Source organism: Nelumbo lutea, chromosome 5 (genome assembly GCF_056320005.1).
Source record: "Nelumbo lutea isolate HS-2025 chromosome 5, American lotus-T2T, whole genome shotgun sequence".
NCBI classification, from domain to species: Eukaryota; Viridiplantae; Streptophyta; class Magnoliopsida; order Proteales; family Nelumbonaceae; genus Nelumbo; species Nelumbo lutea.
The window spans coordinates 29509332-29528343 of NC_142688.1; the positions used below are offsets into that span (position 1 = coordinate 29509332).

Sequence of the window (19012 nt, forward strand, 5' to 3'; positions counted from 1 at the left end):
GACTTTGGCAAGTAAGTAGCCTTAATAGTATGACTCTCTCTCTCTCTCTCTCTCTGAAAATCCAGCAGTCCAGCCTAGGCCCATGTTAGTACCGAACTGGACCTGGACTAGCCCAATACCATTATACACTGTACTACCCCTGACCTAAGCAGGCGAATTGCCAATTTCTACTAGTTTTCTCTTCTATTCTATCACGCAAGTCTTTCAACAGTTGGGCCTTCATGTACCAGGACATGATTCTGATTGATGATGAGATGCCGGTCACTACGCTTAAGTCTTCAGAGGGAGATACCAAGGTCTACTTTATGGAAACAATTAGTATCCAGGAATTAGTATCCAGGTCTACTTTATGCAGGTATACAGGAGTACTTGGTTCTCTATAGAACTATACAGGAGTAGAACTCTATCTTTTTAGTACTCATAGAAGCTGTGCCTCTGAGGTATTACGTCGTGAAATTCCAATCTCGAAGCGGCCGTCGAGAATCCCTTCCTGAACTTGTTGGTGGGTATGCTTTTCATCTCCACTTCTGCTAGGAAGACTGCACATACTGGCCTATGATCTGAGAGCCTTGATTCCCCACGAATGTATGATAATTGTTCCAAGCCATTGCCGTACCACAGTATCCGATCACACCTGGAATTCAGTTCATACATCAATAAGCCATTCTTATTCACGGTTCTATCTCTTATCCTTATGGCGCTACCAGTATATTTGTGAGTTGTGACTGAGACCAGAAAACAAAAGGGGAAGTGGGAGGTGTACCATGAAGGAGTCCTACGTTTCTTCTTTGATTTAACGCTTTCCCCAGCATAAGAATCCGAGTTGAAGGAGTATTTGTAAGTAGGGGCAAAGAATATCTTTCCCTCGTTCCACCCTGAAAATACTCTCCCTGCTTCTCTCTCAATGTTCAACTGTGCAGAGCATATGGGTTAGAGAAGCACTCTTCAACTATATATTGTGTAGGGCTGTCAACAGAGAAAGTGTTGAAAGAATGCAAACCTGGTCCTTCTCTAAGAGGGCATCCCAATCGTTGCCCTCCATCAGGCTCTTTGTTTCCTCATAGCTTAGGGTCATCCGGTAGTTTAAATCTCCAAGCCAAATTACTCGACTGTTATGTTTGGATCATCATTAAATCAAAATGATGACAGGTTAGAAACTACAAGGACCAATAAGATTAGCTGGATAGTTTGACATCATTTCTAAAGCACATAAACATACTCATGATCAATGATTCTTTCAGGGATTCTACGACTTGGATTCTTGCAAATCTTGGGGAATTGTGTGTTCTTAAGGATCTCATCCACATTAGAGTTCCTTCGGAGTTCGTCTCCCTCCTTCTCTCCTGAAGCCAAGTGACTGCATACGAAGCAAAAGCTCGTTTGGTGCAGTGACAAGCTTATCGAGATACAACCCTGCAATATAAATATACACCCTGTTGATGAGTGAGTGGAACGTAGAGAGTCCTGTTTTCCAGTTTCAGCAACCTTAAATCCTAAGTTCAATCTATTACTTCAGTTCTCATCATAAAGAAAACAAGGGAACAGATCGAAGAAACAGTTGCCATTAGACACATACATGGGGTGAAGAAACCCCATTTATCTCTTTATCCATAATTAAGTTCATCGTGAGAAAACTGAGCACCTCTAGCAAGAGCGAACAGTCAAACTGGTAATAAAATCTTAACCTTGACGAGTTAAGGGTTTTAGGCAAAAAGTATCAATGTTTATGGAATTTTTTGAGTACAAAATTTATCCCTTTATATTTATATTTATTGATAAAAAATGAGAGTAAATAGTGTAATCTAATATTAATATAAAATGAGTTGAAAAGAGGTAATTTTAAGATATTCAATACATTCAATTGTATCTCATTAAATTCTGTTTTAAGGTATTAATTTGCATTCACACCTTCATTGATTCATATATTTAACGCATTTTTCTTTCTTTTCATCATTAAATTCTATAATTAAATCCATACATAATAAATTAATAATTCTAATAACATAAAACTTTTAAAATCTACCTGAAAAAATAGTGTTTTCATCTAGGTAGTGGTAAGAAAATAAACCATTTTTGGTCAAATGGTTCAATCCATGTCGCCACAATTAAATAATAAAAAGAAAAAAATTGGAAACATTTTTAACATCATATATTTGACATATTAAACAATAATAAGTATGATAAACAATGTTTTAAAAAACCAATATGCTTTTGCCTTTGGGTCACAAATCATCGGTTCAATCATCAAGGCCAAACGAGTCTAACCACTCCACATCATCTGTGTGTGTGTGTATAATATGTATTATGTTACATTTATTTATGTTTTTTAATTCAATTTTAAAATTTTTATTTATAAAAATATTAAAAATTGCAATTTGGAACCAAAAAAAAGATTTTTTAGGCAAGGCACCTAAGGCCCTTGTTGAAAAGTTACCTAAAATAAAAAAAAAAATCACCCCAATCGGACACTAGAGTGTAAAGTTATAGCCTCCAAAAATTTGCACATAATTAAGTATGCAACCTACGACCCAATAAGCGGTGACCAGGTTGAAGGGGTCAATAGTTGAACTGCCAGGGTTAGACAATTTTTTATCGAAAGTGCGAGCATCAATAAAACTAGACCCAGAATCAAAGCCAAGTGACGGCTTGAACGATTCAATAAAACTAATGATAAATGAGAATATCTTTATTAATTACGGAATCAAGTGTAAATTTTCAAATCAATTGGAAATAAAACTATTTTCCTATTTCTCTCTTATTAAATCTCATATCTAAGGTATATTCTCTTATTAAATCTTATATTTAAGATATATTTTTTCATCATTTAAATTTACTAATTAAATCCATAATATTAATTTAAATAATATAAAAATAAATATTTTAAAAATAATTTGAAAACAAAATCATTTTCATCCCTCCCAATAATGTGTAAGCAATTTAGCTATTTGGGGTCAAATGGGTTCATAAATAACGATATAATTAAATAATAAAAATTAAAATAAGTAAAATATGTTATACAAAAAAATCAAAAGAATTGGACACGTTTATAATATTATATATTCATTATACTGAACAAAAATAAGTATGAATAAGAAGTATTTTTATTAATGATGAAAATGGAATGCCAAATTTAAAATCAACCTAGAAATGAAATGATGTCATAATCAAATAAAAAAATGTTTAAAAATATAAAATACAAAGAATCACAAAAATTGAAAAAGTAGAGAAAAATTCGAGCAATATCTAATGTTATATATTTATAAAAATTAAAATAGTGGGTACATCTATAATATTATACATTTATTATATTAAAATAAAATAAATATTATACATAACAAATAATTTTATCAATGATGGAAATGCCATAAAAAATTTAATGTCAACCTAAAATTATACTATTTTTCTTTATGGGTGGTGGGATAGTGGTTTGGGTCAAATGGATGAATCGATAGTATGATAGTTAAATAATAAATCTTTAAAAAATAATAAAAAAGTACATGTAATCAAAAGAATATACAAAAATTGGGTTCGACTATGATATTGGAAATATACGATATCTAAATGTTTTACCAATCAAATAGTATAAAAACTTATTTGAAAGCAAAATATTTCTTATTTAAATGGTGGGTCAATGATCCAACTTTTCAAAGAAACCCATGGTGTCATAACTTAAAAATAAATATTTAAAAAAAGATAGAACACAAAAAATGAAAAGTATAAAGTTTTGTCAAAAACATTTCTATGTTATATATTCATCATATTAAATAAAAATAATTATTAAAATAAAATTTATTTTTATTTATGATAGAAATGGAATACAAAATTGAATAATAATAATAATAATTATTATTATTGTAATTTAAAGTTTCCACTGCAATGCATATGCACGTTTACTACAAGTATTTATATTTATTTGTAATCATATAATTAATTTTGTTAATTTTCAATTCATATCTTAAGTATGATATATCTAAAATTAAAAAAAAAAATCTTACGCCTAAAATACGTGCTTAACTACTAAGTGTATAGTATATATATTGAGTTACCTTGTTGCCGAGGCAGCCCATGATCCCTGTTCCTAGACAAGATATTCTGAGATGACCGATATGCCGAACCAGATCGTTCCTCACCCAGATGGAAAGGAAGAGACCCACCATCTGCTTGTTCGCTATAAGTCTATATTTCACCTTGCTTGGTGATGGCGATACACGTGGAACTGAAAGTATGTCATTATCACCTAGGGTGTTGTACCGGATGCGCAAACAATCATCCGTTCCTGTTCTCTGAATTATGTTCTCGCTCATGTCTCTGAACCTCCGTCTTTCCATGAGCGACGACTCCAATGGGCAATTGCACATCTTAAGAAGGCTGCTATCCACTCCATAATTTTTACTCAGAACTTTGAGTGATGGCTTCTGAAAGTTTAGACCTTCATTGGATTTCGATTCCTTCGAGTGGTGGTTGCTGCTGTTTTTGTGGCTCATATCACAAAAGCTAGAATAATCACGTGGTTTGTTAAGTGCTTGACATATAAGGGCAAGCCATTTTACTGCTGGTTCATTATCTTCGATCACTAAAACATTTCCTGCATTTAAAGGAACGATTTCCTGAAACCTGAACAAAATAATACAGAAAGAGGAGGAGAACTGCATTACTCTGATCCATATTTGGCGCTTTGGACTCGTTTAAAGCAACAACAACTATTAGTAATAACAAGTAGTCATCCCAGTTTTTTTTCCTTCTGTTGTTCTCATTTTTCTACTGAAAGAAGAAGTTGTTAGCATACCCCAAAACATATATGTCTGAAGAGCCCTCAACCTGTAAGAAATCTTCAAGGTTTATGCCATTACTAGGACACCTACCTCCTACGTTCCATGTTCCAACGAATATCCTGCAATTCAGAGCATACACGCACACGATTAGTATGGATCACGGCCAGCTCAATTAATTAAGTTTAAAGGAAAAGCCACCATAGCAACAACTTATACCGGAAATATTGAACTTCAGTTGGTTGGGCCATTGGGCGTTCAAAGTTGCAGAGGTTCAGCCCCTCAATTCTCGAATTTGACTGTCTATCTGAAGGTAAAAGAGAAGAACTAAAACCATAATTTACGTACTTTAAGTCTAATGGATTTCACTTTCCAGAGTCAAGAACTAGACGGAACACATATATCTATATTTTTTTATTCTTTCTTTGTATGGTAAATTCAAACCAATAATCAGAGCACAGCTCTAACAAGGTAGGTAAGCTGCCAATTTATCTGGGACAAGCAGATAGGGAATATTTTTGTCTTTTGTACTGAAGGGTACGATGGTTGTTTCTACCACGGACCACGGTCATGGGTTTCAATCTTTAACCGACCCAGGAAATGAATAAAAGAAAAAAATTGTTTTAGGAGATATTCAGAATCTCAGATCCTGCAGGGATCATATAAAGAAACATTTAATTAGTAAAATGTATTTGTTGTAACCCTCACCTGAGAAGCTTTTTCTCATAAAATAAGGAGCCTCCTCCAAGAAGGCTGCCCTCCTGTTTTTAATCCTCTTTCCCATCTCTGTTCATCAGATGAAGATCATCGGAACAAAGATTTAAGAAATCACACCTTAACTTGATGCAAAGATTTACAGATTTCGGATAGAATGAAAGAAAAATTGATAGAATGAAGAGGAAAGCAGTACCAACAACAACTTCCTCTCGTTCAAATATATCGTCATCTGGGTCTCTCCCATTTCGCCACTTCGAACCAAAAATCTTTGGAATGATTGACTTCGACCAGAAAGATTTTATATATTATTAATAAAAAATTGTTAATGACAAGTTAATTCAATCAGAATAAAGTAACAATAAACAAAAAAAAAAGGGAGCAATAAAACTGTGTATATACTGTTAATTAACTATTGGATTAATAAACAATTAATGATTAAATTCTAAAAAGAAATAAAAACTACCTTTTTCTTCTTGTCATTCTTGACAGAATTATCAGGGGAAGTGTTGGTTTTGGTCATTTCAACGTAGGAGGGTCCAGTTCGAATCGGTGAGCTAAGGTAAATTATCATTCATATTTCATTCATTCACTCAAGAGTGAATGGTGAATCTGATTTTGCCGGCGATTGTGACGCCACCGGAACACAAACAGTGCCCGGAGATCGTCTATCAAATGCAGAGAGGGAGAGAGAGGCGACCGTAACCCATCTACTCAAGATTCTCCTTCTGTCCCGCTCTCTCTCCCCCTCGCCTATACTCTTCCACCACCAACTTCGGGGGTTATGGATGATGAGGAGAACTCGTCAACCCAACTCACCACACCACGCGCCCCAACAATTCTTTCCTTAGATTTATAATGGCTTAAAATTACAGAAATGCCCATAACGCGTTTCGGCCTTTCTGGTTAGAAGAACTCGCCATGCAAAGCTAATAATTTCACAGGTGGGCTTTCCGCAATTTTCTTTTTATCCCAGTTGAGTCATGCCACGTACAATTACAAAAATAGCAATCGAAGCAAAAGTGGAAGAAAATTAAATAAAAATCAGAGAAAATTGAAATGTTCATGCATGTCTAGTATTACTTGGATACTTAATTAATTATATTAGATGTGCAAGAAAATGCCATTATTAATTATAAAAGAAAAAAAATACATAGCACAGATACAGTGAAAAAGTTTTTCATGGTTTGAGGCAAAATGAAAATGGTATGTTTTGTGTGTGAAACCCCCCTTAAACTTTCGTAATTGAATCCCCACCCCTGAATTTATGATACAAGTAAACCCTTTATATTAGAATCTTCTAAAAAAGACAAAAATGTTCATAATATCTATGCAGTTATTATTGATGCTGATTTTTAGAGAAAAATAATACAAAATTTATGAAAATTCAAAAAAAGAGAAATGAATGTTTCAACTTTACCTTTGAGCGATTGATATGAAGGACAGTTTGGAAAAATAAATCAATTTCAGAAAAGAGATCAGAAGAGTTGGAGGTAAGGATTTATAGGCAGAGAAAACTTGAAAAATAAACATTTTGGTCAAAGGGTGTCTACTTGCCACTGTGTGAAAGTTCATGGGAGATGATTGCAATTACTCAGAGATGTTTTATCAACAACCAAAAACTTCAGAGGAGGTTTCAATAATTTACCATATAAAATATATTCAAGGCTATGATAATCTATATATTATATAAAATGGATATTTGCCTTAGATTCCACCAAAGTCATAAAAATTAAATTCAAATACAATCTTCATAATCTTTATACCATTTTTGTCCCCATCAGAATCAGATTATTAGATTTTATAAGATGGAAATTTTTTACATATTTAAATTTCAAAGTTTACTATCCTCAAGTAAGTTTTCACATTAAAAGTTGACATAAAACGTACTTTCCCCGAGATTAAAAAAAAAAAAAATTAGGAGTTTCCCTCGCATGAATGCTTTTGGCCTTCGTAATCTACGGCTGCTTTCTCTTCTTCTTCATCAGCTTCTTTTTCTTCTCTCTTTGTTATGCTAGGGCTCTGCAACTTGGGGAGTCAAACCCAAGCCTTTGAATCGGATGGGCTTGAGATTTTATGCTCAGGGATGAGTTTGGGTCTAACTGGGTTGGCCCTTACTCCTTAGGTAGCCTGAGCTCAACTCAAAACCATCCTTCAAAAAATTAAGTAGGTTCTTATTTTTTGGGGTAGGCGGTTTCCTTCAACCAACAAAAGACCGGGATACAGATGGTGAAAATACAAAATCGGGAGGAATATGAGACCAACAGGACTCACAGTGAGCACCAAAAGCATGATAATGTGTCAGTCAACGAATTCGGCTTCAGTCAGGCAAAGACCGTTCGAACAGTCTTTTACAACCTTTCATTGATAATATCTTCCTGCTTATACATTTTATATCAGGAGGAGATATTTTGTAAAAGGCTATTGGAAGTGTATGGGCAACGACTTGCCCTGATGGAGGCCGATGTCAATGTGAACACCTTTTTGTCGATTTCAGCTTGTTGCATCATCAGCATGTCAGGTTATGTGTATTGATAAATGGTATGCCAAATGTTTGGCGAAAACTTCAAAAGAGAATGACAGATGGGCATGCTTTGGATATTAATGTAATATTCTAAGCAAGGTTCAAATTATCGGTATTGCAAATCACAATGGAGAGATTCAATTACATATCTAAATATACAATCTAATTTATCAATTTTGAATAATCATGTTACATTCTATATATGTTTCAACAATGCCTTAGGTCAAAAGCCGACTAAAATGGATTATTTGAATACGTTGTGAGAAATTTAACCTAATTAATTAATTGAAAATAAACAGAAATTATAGTGATAATTCAAATTTACCCAAAGTTAACAGTAAATTAATGTTATTTTATTTTCATTATTTAATGATAAACTATCAATAATTATTCAAATTTATTAGAAATTACCAATAAATTATTGTTATTTTCTTTTAACTATTTAACAATAAATTATCAGTAGTTATTGAAAACTAACAAAAATTGACAATAATTTTATGTTATTTTCTTTTAATTAAAATCAAATAATCAATAATTATTTCAAATTACTGGAAATTATCAGTAATCATTCAGTTTTACCCAAATTTAATAGTTATTTTTATGTTTGAATTATTTAGCAATAAATTATCAGTAATTATTGAAAAATACCAGAAGTTATAACTTGGATAATTTGAATTCCATTTAATTATTCAAAATAAATTCTATTAGAATATGGAAGTAGAATTAATAATAATAATAATAATATTATTATTATTATTATCATTATTTAAGATTAATTAACAAAAATAAATTTAATTAAAATAATTAACACAGTTTAATAAACAATAACAAAGCTTGTACAACTGAAAACTAATGATTGGATTGAACTTGAACCACCTCGGCCCAATTACATATGTTATAGCTAGCTCCTTTTGCTTTAGCTTTACTTGACAAAACCCGTGCATTGCACAGGGACACAGGGTATTTATACTATACATATTTGTATTTATATTATTTCAAAACTGAACCTTATGTATAATCTGAGGGTGTTTAAACTATTCAAAAACACTATAGCTTTGTTCTTTTGCATCATTTTAGGTTTTGGCGCTTTTTTTTCTTTTTTCGAAAAATGAAAGTGTTTGGTTGGACATTTTTCTGAAAAAAAAGGTAAAATACAAAAAGCTCCCCTAGACTTTTAAAGAATTTGACAAAAACTTCTCTTCCATTATTGACCCAAATGGAAAATGTTAAACGGTGCATCATTTTTTTCAAATGTCCATTTTACCCTTTGTAAGTTAGTTTATATACTTTTACTGAAATACCCCCATTTGAAAATCGACCAAAAAACTCCCTTCAACCTATTTATCCTTTTCTTATCCTTGAGCTCAACTATATGTGGAATGCAACTCTTTGATCTTTCATCCAAGCTCTATCAGTTCAAGAAAACAGTAATCCTTGTCATTTTCTTCCTCCTCTTTCAATGTCCCTTCAAACTCCATCGACTCAAAAAGAGACAGTCATTGACTCTTTCACCGTTGAATCTCTCTCTCTCTCTCTCTCTCTCTCTCTCTCTCTTGCTATCTTGGTCTCTCTATTGAACAAAACATGGCGGGAGCTTCATCAAAGTCTACTCCGAGAGTAAGAAAGAGGTTCAAACTAGAGTAAAGTACTCTAAAACATGCAAAGGATGGAAGCGCTTTCCCTAGATGCTAAGGTTCATCTTTTCAATCAATAGTTCATCTATTATTTAGTTATTTTGTTCGTCTAAGATTTTTGGGCTTTCAGAATGTCTATTTGTTAAGCCTTGCGATTTGTTCCTATGCATCTTCATCTGTTGTTTCTTGGATTCTGGGAGGAAGTTTGTATAGTATTTTGATTCCATGTGGATCTGTTTCTAATGTCGCTAAATTGTTACTAGCACTACTCAAGTACTGGGCTTGAAGCAACTTCTTAGTTTTTATTGGTTAATGATGGAAGTTGGGTTTTTGTTTGATTGCAGTGAAGAATGTAATAAGGATGTCTCCATAGTGCTTATTGATATGCATAATTGTAGCCTTGATTCTAAGATCAATATGAATTTGGGTACTTTCGTGCTTATTCTCTTTCCCAATTAACATATAGAATTATTTGTTTCTGATTTTTCTCATTTTGATGTCATAATATTAATAACATTATTGTAAATGCCTGTTTACTTTACCAGGAGCAAGGAAGCTCAGAGAGGGAAGCAGAAGTGGAAGCGGAAGCGGAAGCAGAAGCAGAAGCAGAAGAAGAAGAAGGGTAGATTATAAGATATATTCATAGAGGCCATTTTGAGTAACCTTAATGTATGGATTGACTACCATCATTAAATGCTTAAACCAGTTCTGATCATTGGATTTTGTTAGTGGAATCCATTTCATAATAGCAATCCAATTTCAATTCCACATCCTCTCTCTCTCTCTCTCTTTCTCTCTCTCTAATTGCATGATCAACTATTAATACATGGAATGATATAATTCTTATTCTTGAATAGCCTGAATAGTATTGAGTATAGAGCTAACTAAATTCACTATCAAATCTAATGGACTGCTTCCCTTGGAAAACAAGCAAACAATTAGTGTAATAGTGTATTCAATAAAAAATGAAGGATTTCAGTTATTATGAAATAGAATTGTCTCTTAATCTAATCTAATAGTGTTGATAGGGCATGAAAAATGCCCATTGGCAGTTGGGTCAACATTTCATTGACCCTACTCTTGTAGGCACGGGGAAAATGTTGAATGGCCTCCCTTGTGGTATCCCTCCACGGTTTTTTTGCCATAAAACTTGCATGTTTGAGACTTGTAGGCCTAAAAATCTGTTTGGGATCTTGCCACTGAGAGAATTGATGTCTTGCCACTAAGAGCATTGATGGACAAGTCGAATCATTGCAACTTTGGTAATTGGCCTAAGCTTGCAAGGATGGTGCCCTTAATCTGGTTCCTTGAAACATCAAACCTTTCTAGTTCAATAAAGTTTGAGACTGGATATGGGATTTGACCTGAAATTTTATTGCTTGCCAAGTTCAGCAGTTTCTAACCTGAACCTTCACTGAACTCTGAAATCTCAACTATGATTTGATTGCTTAAGATGTCTACAAGCTCCAGAAATCTGATTTTGTTAGTGTTTAAAAATGTTGATAGTGGCCCATAGAGTTTATTTGAGTAGAGATCAATAGAGGAAAGCACATCTGGTAATACAATATCTGAAATGTTTGACCTCAAATGGTTATTTGCGAGTTTAGTCTTATGTGAACTTGGCATGTTTGTGAAGAAATTCGAGAACCCACCTTGAAGAAAGTTATTAGAGAGGTCAATGGAGTTCAAAGAAACCCCATTGTCCCAAGCATCGGATGTTGCTTCTTTACCTAATTGAAATAAGTTTCAACAATGAAAGAGTCAACGGCTACCTTTTCTTAAGTCGATGGAGTGAAGGGACATTGAAAGAGGAGGAATAAAATGACAAACTTTTTAGGATTACTCTTTCCTGAAACATAGTTTAGAAGAAAAATCAAAAAGTTGCATTTTTTGTACGGTTGAGTTCAGAAATTAGAAAAGGATAAATAAGTTGAAGGGAGTTTTTTAATCAATTTTCAAATGGGGGTATTTTAATAAAAGTATATTAACTAACATACAAAAGGGTAAAATGGATATTTTAAAAAAATAATGCACCGGCTTAACATTTTCCGTAAGAAATGGAGGTTTTGTTTTTTTGTTAAAGTGAAACTAAAGGGGAGGTTCGGGACACGGCGACACCAATGGTCAGGTCCCAGACAAAAGAAAATGGAGAAAAACAGTGGCATGCAGAAAAACAGCACCTGTTGAGCTCCATAATTACCAAATCGCATAATTCATCCCCCAAGGCAATAAGCCATTCAGTTCAGTAACTTCTACCATTATCCCAATAAAAAGGTATCAGACCCCACTTCCCTTTGGCAATGAATCAGGGCAGGTACCCCAGCGCCCCCAAAAGATTGAACCAATCCCCATAGCCCTGACCCTGATGCATCTCCAGCACCCCAACGGTTGCACTCTCAAGCTGGATTACCTGCCCTCACACTTGGTCTAGAACTTAACGGTGCGTGGCACACGTATCATTAAAGAGATTGGACGAATCCAAAATCAATTTGGACGGATTGAACAGACCAACAAAATATATTAGATTGGACCAATCCGATCCAAAATATTTATTAAATTAGATTGGACCTGATCTGTCCGTAACAAATTTATATTGGACTGGATTGGATTAACCCAATATCTGGTCCATTAATAAAAGATAAAAATATATGTGTCAATGAACAAGGTTTGGATTGAAACCAATCTAGATCAAAATGAATTGGACTCACATTATTTCCACGAGATAGATTTCCATCTTCGTGGTACTCGATACACAAAAATAATGCAAGAAATCGAACAGTGACGTTGGATAAATATTCAAACTGCGCCATTCTTTAGCATGAACATTACAATAGATAAACAAATGAACATAAAAATAACAAAAGAATTATATTCTCTTATTTCAAACAAAAAGAAAAAAGCAGTCTCTGTTACAGAACTACAAGTTCTACATCTTAAATCCACAAAATAGCCGGGTACTGTAGCAATCAACCCAAAATGAAAAACGCTAACAATCTAGCTTGCTTATCCACGGCTGAACTGAAACTCTCTAGTCTATCTATATTGTTTAAAAAAATACTCCTATCGACAAGTACAATGATAACTCGATATAACACCAATATGAATGAATGTTGAGGATACAAACACATAATGACCACCTGCATAAATAAACAAATAGGCCTATAAGAGAGAGTCGATGAAACCTGTACAATAAAAAAGGATGAAAACAAACTTGGTTCTACCCTTCATTTGAATCAAGTTAATGAGACACCATTTCATCCAACTTTTGCCTGTAAAGAGCCAAACTCTGCACAGAAGAAACAGTAGCAAATGGCAAGGGTCTCATCAGCTTTTTTTTCCCTTCAGTATAAATATATACAGTAGATACAAGAACAAAATCAATCAGATACAGCCAGGGTCCCTTTATTTCCATGTTGTGAAGTAACACAGCATAGTTTATTTGATTGAGCCACGAGTTCAGAAATTCAACCTATGCGCATTACACTCGTTCTCTAAGGTAATAAATTAACCCATTCTCCATGTGTCACTTCGGCCACAAATAAACATGATATACTATCCGACTAGAGAGAACACCAGCATCTTTAAACGGATCCTCTAGCAGCCAATCCCGAGGCACCCCAAACAGGATTTATTCAAAACATATCCCTTTGTTTCATCTTTTTTTTCTTCATTGCTAAGTTATTACCTTAGCTCTTCTTTCCTATCTTTTTCTTTTTTTTATTACATACGGTATCTTGCATTAATGAAACATTTAAAGGAGAAACAGTGTATAATTATGAACACTGCCCCACTGCTAACCTAGTGCTTCTAGTCTTGTTCCTTTTTCTTTTCTCTTTCTCCCATTTTAGGGGAAGAGAAAAAGGGGGACTGGATTTAATTAGCTTGTTGTACTAATGAGTTCAATTAAATTTTACGAGATGAAACCACTATAAAAAGTCAAAATATTATCTGAATATTGAATAATAATGGGCTTTAAGGAGTCAACTAAGAATTTTCTAGTCCAAAGTAGTTTCATAATTCAAAATATATGGATGAGATAGCAAAGCTTCTTGAAAGCTAAGATACCGAGATTCATAACCAGATATAACTGGAACATAGAAGGGCTCCAGAGATTGATAGAAGCAATCTATAACACAAAGTTCACTGAGAGTCAAATTACAGGACCTCTTCAAGAACAGAACCACGGACTCCAACAAAACACAATTAGGACACACCAAGGAAATCAACAGATTCTAGCATATTCCAGTTTGACCCATTTTACCAATTTCATGTCAATTAACTTGAACAGAAGCACAGGCAAATTGAACCTAGTGGACCAGTTTGACAAGTATTGTAAATCACAGCAAAGATTTCAAGATCTACTCTGGTCAGGAAGGCACATTTTCTACATAATTTTGGGTGTATTACACATATATCAAAGGAACATGCCATACACATATTTTAGGTCCTAACCAAGGTTCAAAGTAGTGATATGATACGAGTGTCGGTCATATCGTATCAGTACTTAGAAACGACCAATACATACTTCATTTTTTAGTTTTTTTTTTTCAAAGTTTAGTTTTTTGGGAAGCTTATATGATATTTTTTATTATTAAAAAAAATTGGGGGTCCAAAACACCTGGAAACAAGCGTTTCGGACCGTATCTTTTTCAAAAGAAACGATACAATACGCCCCATATTGGACGTATCGTATCGATACTTTGAACCATGGTCCTAACCAGGCTCAAAGCCTCTACGGTAACAAAGACATGTATAAAGACAATAATACAAAACCTAAGTTTTGAATTCTTTTTTCTTACCACATACAGAATTTTCCCCTGAACCCTCAAGGCATACTAACAGTACTAAAAAACTAACATCAAAACAATTTCTGGAGTATTTGACTAATCTCTCATAAGAGAGTAAGAAACAGATAATCTGCTGGCCTGTTTAATGGCATATCTCATGGCATGTTCAAGTGCTGTTTAAAATACCTACCAGAATAAATAGCAAATTCAAAATTTAAAACTTGGATAAGTTCATAAAATTGCAAAAACAATGTGGAAGAAGTTGCTTACTCTAGTATAAGCATAAACACCAGCCTCTGTAGGTCCCACTGGACTACCTCTCCTGATAAATTTCCCTTCTTTAAATATGTAGAGCATAGGAATCCCAGTTGATAGTTCTAAGCTAATGACCTGTAGAAGAAACATAGCAGCGTCATAAAAGGGAAAAATAAAATAAAGTATAGGAAATATACGAGCATGGCAATATAGACAATGTTTTCACCTCCTGGGATGTCAGTTTGTCAAGATACATAATAATGGACCTCAGTGAGTTCCCATGTGCAGCAATCATTACATGCTTCCCAGATAGAAGTTGAGGTTCAATCTGCAATAAATCCTCTTAATCTGAGATGGTTTTCCACACAGAAACAAGAGAGAGAGAGAGAGAGAGAGAGAGAGAGAATTGGAAAACTAAAACAGCAGAAGTACAGCCTCCCTTCAACTTTTGGAGATGGATATCCAAACACTAATACCTAGTGATGTTACAAGAACATAAGATAGAAAGAATTTCATAATGATACTTACATTTTCCTTGAAATAGGCAACAGCTCTTTCAGCACACATTTCCAGGCTCTCACCATTGGGAGGAGGAATATCATAACTACGACGCCATTCATGCACTTGCTCTTTTCCATATTTATCTGCAGTTTCCTGCTTATTTAGACCCTGTAACTCTCCATACCTGTAGAGAAAAATGCATAATATACCCTCATGCTAGGATGGGTGAAAATTTGTGTAAAACCAAACACAGGGGGAAGTACTTACATTCTTTCATTTAATTGCCAAGCTGCTATAACTGGAATAGATTGTTTCTTAGTGTCTTCACTGAAGATCTGACTCCATGCTTTTGCCTGTTCACTCTCATTGTGCATGATTATTGGCACCTACAAAATGCGAATTGGGATAAATACACTAATGTATATTTTAATAACTGATGAATATTTAGACTTGCGCTTTTACATGATTACACCAAGATGCATATGGAGATAGTAGGGACACCTTCTCAGTACTATCATCCAAGATATTCAAGTGCCAAGCATAAACCAATTGATGCTTACAAGACAGCTACAGTTGGCAGGTTGGAATTGGAACACCATGTTGGTAATGCCTCATGGAGACAAACATTATAAACTAAGCAACTACTGTTAAATACATTAAGTGTTGTTACTTCTTAAGCCTTTTCTCAGGCCCAATGCCAGACAGAATACACATGCAATTGCCTCAAAATAAAGACCAACATTTGTTGTCTCAATATCATGAATCTATGCAGAAATAAAGTGGATTGAACATCTTGTTGTCTATAAGCCACAGCCTCAAAAAGATGCGGGAAGCCCATTTTGGACTATTTTTGGGAAGTTCCAAATGAAGCTTCTCGCCTTTTTTTCAATTCATCTTTATGCAGAAAGACACTCGAAAAGATGTGCCTTAACCAAAGGGTCTTCAAGCCATGCAAAAGGTCACATCGCCTTTTAACTATCGGAGCTTCCAGAATATCTTTCAAAAAGACTTGCCAAATGTCCCCTCCATCAGTGCAAGTTTGTCTTACACCACAGGTCCCAAGCTGGATATAGGAGGAGGGTTGTGTCAGGTTGAAAGCCAAACTCTCATGGTCAAGGATCAAGTATTGTCTTTTTGTGCTCATAAATAGGAGAAACAGGATTCATGTAGCCAACCCTAAACAAGGCTTAGATGATGATGATGATGATCTATGCAGAAATACCTTCTTGCGGCGATGCTGTGTCATGGCAAGCATAGCAGTCATCTGTGCACGAATCAATGCAGATGTATAGATCATGTCGACAGGTATATTACTAATTCTCTTGCCAGCTTCAATTGCCTCTTCAACACCCTTCTTGGTCAAGGGAACATCAACACAACCTGTAAACAGGTTCTTCTCATTCCACAAAGACTCACCATGCCGAATCAAGATCAAAGCAGTTTCACCTGAAATAGATGCCAAAAAAATGAACTTTAAAGGTTGTGACAAAAGAACCCCATTAATTTCCAGAATACCCAAGTAAATTTAACTAAAGCTAACTTGGCATTGAAAGTATTCCCGTCTTTGAGATGTACAATTTAAAGCATAAATATAGCAAGGCAAGATAAGTGCACATGCCACAGTTTACAAAATTCAAAACCTGCATAGAAAGAATCAACCTACTTGATTTCTTTCGAGAGTCGTTTATATTGTTGTTTGAGGGAGATGAAACTGGATCAGCCACTGAAGTGTTGGATGTTGATGCTTGAATTACATGCAATTTCCAACCACTAGAGCTACAACTTCCTCTTTTCAACAGTCTAACGTCAACCCCAAAGCCTTTTGAAACCAATTTCACTGAAAAATTACCGAATCTCTGCTGAGAACCAGATTCGTTGCAAAACCCGTGGGTCTGAATGGTCCCAAACGCTTGGTGTAAGGAAACAGCAGCCATCCTGAAACTGCAGGTGCAGTTCAAGAAGGAGTTATGTCAGAAAATATATTAGAGAGATGGATTCGGTCCATTTAATGGCAACAGAAAAGAAAACAGAAACGATAAAATCATAAAAACAGGTACCCTCAGAAAAAGATTTGGATAACATACATCAAAGAAAGAAAACATATAAAATTTACTTCACAGAAACGTCAGAAAACATGTTAGATAACAATGCAGAAAATAAAGGATTTAACTTCGACCTCCGGTTTGCAGGAATGCATTAATCAAGCACCTAAAGCCTACGCCAGTTACATAACAATTCCATATTATTATTAGAATTGAAAAGAAATTAGAAATAATTTCGCAATTAAAAAAAATCATCTTTGATCAAGTATAGCCAATAAGGGAAAGAAAGATTTGGGCATGCACCAACAAGGAATTTCAGATGAACCCATTATTTATCAAATCCAACTTAATGTCTCAAAAACTAAAACATAACAAAAGACAAATAAGATAACAATTTTTCCTTAAATAAGCCCCTGCATCTTGTCCAACAACCCAGAAAGAACGAGTTGACAATACAAATTCCGAAGTTGTATTTCCCCCCTAATATAATAATAACAACAACAACAATCAAGTAAAAAGAGTTCTTTTGACCCAAGATTCCAAAGAGAACTATTTAGAACAAAAACCTACAACCACATAATCGTAGAAATTGGAAAACATATATAGAAGAATTAATAATCAAGAGAAGGAAACCCAATAGGAAGGGGAATAGCAGTCTACCAAAGAGGCAATGCAAAGAAAACCAGGTCGTGTAAGGGAAAAGATCGTTAAGAAATCAGAATAAAAGGCTTACCTTGAAAAAATAAAAAGAAAAAGCGCAGGATGGTTCCGATGAAACCGAGGCAAAATAAGGAAGAGAGAAAAACTCCTGGATTTTAGAACAGTGGTTAACGAAGAAGAATGTGCGAACCGGAGAAAAAACTGATACGAATCTGGAAAGAGGGAAGGGAGTAGAAGAGATCAAGAAAAGCAGATGTGAAGAAAGGAAATATGCAGAATGGTGGCGTGCGTTAGGAAGGCGAAGAACAGAGGCTGACACGGCGACCCCCAAGGTGGCGTTTATAAACTCGTCCAAGTCGACAAACTCAAGGGCGCGCGTAGCAGCTAAGTGGGTTGGTGTGTGTATGTTTCAATTGGAATGTGTGTGTATGCGTGTATTAAGACAACTACAACTAGGATTTAGGAAGAAGATTGTTATTGTTCGAACAGCCTTGAACTGACTGAATCCGGTGTCTCTCTAGGTCTAGACTCTAGAGAGACCCAAAGAAAAACAAAACATAAAAAGGGCGGTTAAACTTAAACGTATTACTCACTGTCCGTACTTTGAGTCCCACGGCTAATGCTTGACAAGAACCACGTGGGTCAGGCAGCTGTGAATCCGGACCGTCCAACACCATTTTCTTTTTTATTTAAAGGCCGTCCAATACTATTTTCACTACGCTATAAATCAGGTAGAGGCACATTGCATTATCTCTATGGATGTGGTGCTGAATATACGGAGAAGAGAGTTAGATGGAGGTGGAGGGTTAGCTCGATTTGATGAGGCTGAGGCCCAAAAAGGGTTTTATTTTAGGTCTCTTGACCTTGGACTTGGCCACTTGGGTCTTGGCCTCTTGGAGTCTTAAGGTAAAAGAGAAGAGTGTAATTGTGTAAAAGAGAAAAGAAGAGTGGGCACACACATTTTTGCTAATAAACCGTCTTAACTTAGAGGATTTGCTTATGATTTATGAATTACAGTGGTGTCCTGACGACTCTCTCTCCTTTTTATGCAACCAAAATTATATATATATATATATATAGAAGAATGAGATAAAGAAAAGTCCAACAACCTTTGGGCTTAGGATTT

The 19012-nt window shown here is 34.8% G+C and overlaps 2 protein-coding genes across 2 annotated transcripts; both read right to left on the bottom strand.

Moving 5' to 3' along the window:
- Positions 1-277: 277 nt before the first annotated feature.
- Positions 278-6323, bottom strand: LOC148851348 (type I inositol polyphosphate 5-phosphatase 5-like). The gene is made up of 10 exons (XM_088947517.1): positions 5950-6323; positions 5680-5767; positions 5478-5555; positions 4989-5076; positions 4787-4891; positions 4047-4614; positions 1220-1413; positions 1001-1109; positions 764-912; positions 278-634 (listed from the first exon to the last, which is right to left on the bottom strand). The coding sequence occupies exons 1-10, from the start codon at positions 6055-6057 to the stop codon at positions 412-414; spliced, it is 1710 nt and encodes a 569-aa protein (XP_088803643.1). The 5' UTR covers positions 6058-6323; the 3' UTR covers positions 278-411.
- A 6167-nt stretch (positions 6324-12490) lies between these two features.
- LOC148851349 (2,3-bisphosphoglycerate-dependent phosphoglycerate mutase 1-like) lies at positions 12491-18443 on the bottom strand. The gene is made up of 9 exons (XM_088947005.1): positions 17960-18443; positions 16848-17125; positions 16407-16630; positions 15452-15570; positions 15212-15368; positions 14910-15011; positions 14699-14818; positions 12863-12927; positions 12491-12778 (listed from the first exon to the last, which is right to left on the bottom strand). Exons 2-8 carry the CDS (start codon positions 17116-17118, stop codon positions 12880-12882), a joined length of 1041 nt encoding a protein of 346 aa, XP_088803131.1. The 5' UTR covers positions 17119-17125; positions 17960-18443; the 3' UTR covers positions 12491-12778; positions 12863-12879.
- Between the last annotated feature and the right edge of the window lie 569 nt (positions 18444-19012).

Bases quoted from the DNA above. Each gene is read 5' to 3' on its own strand.
- LOC148851348 (XM_088947517.1), bottom strand. From the start codon at position 6,057: ATGATAATTTACCTTAGCTCACCGATTCGAACTGGACCCTCCTACGTT. The intron at 5,556-5,679 runs GTACTGCTTTCC...TCTGATGAACAG, and splicing joins ACGAGAGGAAGTTGTTGTTG to AGATGGGAAAGAGGATTAAA. The intron at 1,414-4,046 runs GTAACTCAATAT...TTTATATTGCAG, and splicing joins TGGGCTGCCTCGGCAACAAG to GGTTGTATCTCGATAAGCTT.
- LOC148851349 (XM_088947005.1), bottom strand. From the start codon at position 17,118: ATGGCTGCTGTTTCCTTACACCAAGCGTTTGGGACCATTCAGACCCAC. The intron at 16,631-16,847 runs GTAGGTTGATTC...CATCTATTTCAG, and splicing joins CGACTCTCGAAAGAAATCAA to GTGAAACTGCTTTGATCTTG. The intron at 15,012-15,211 runs GTAAGTATCATT...GATTTATTGCAG, and splicing joins TTGCCTATTTCAAGGAAAAT to ATTGAACCTCAACTTCTATC.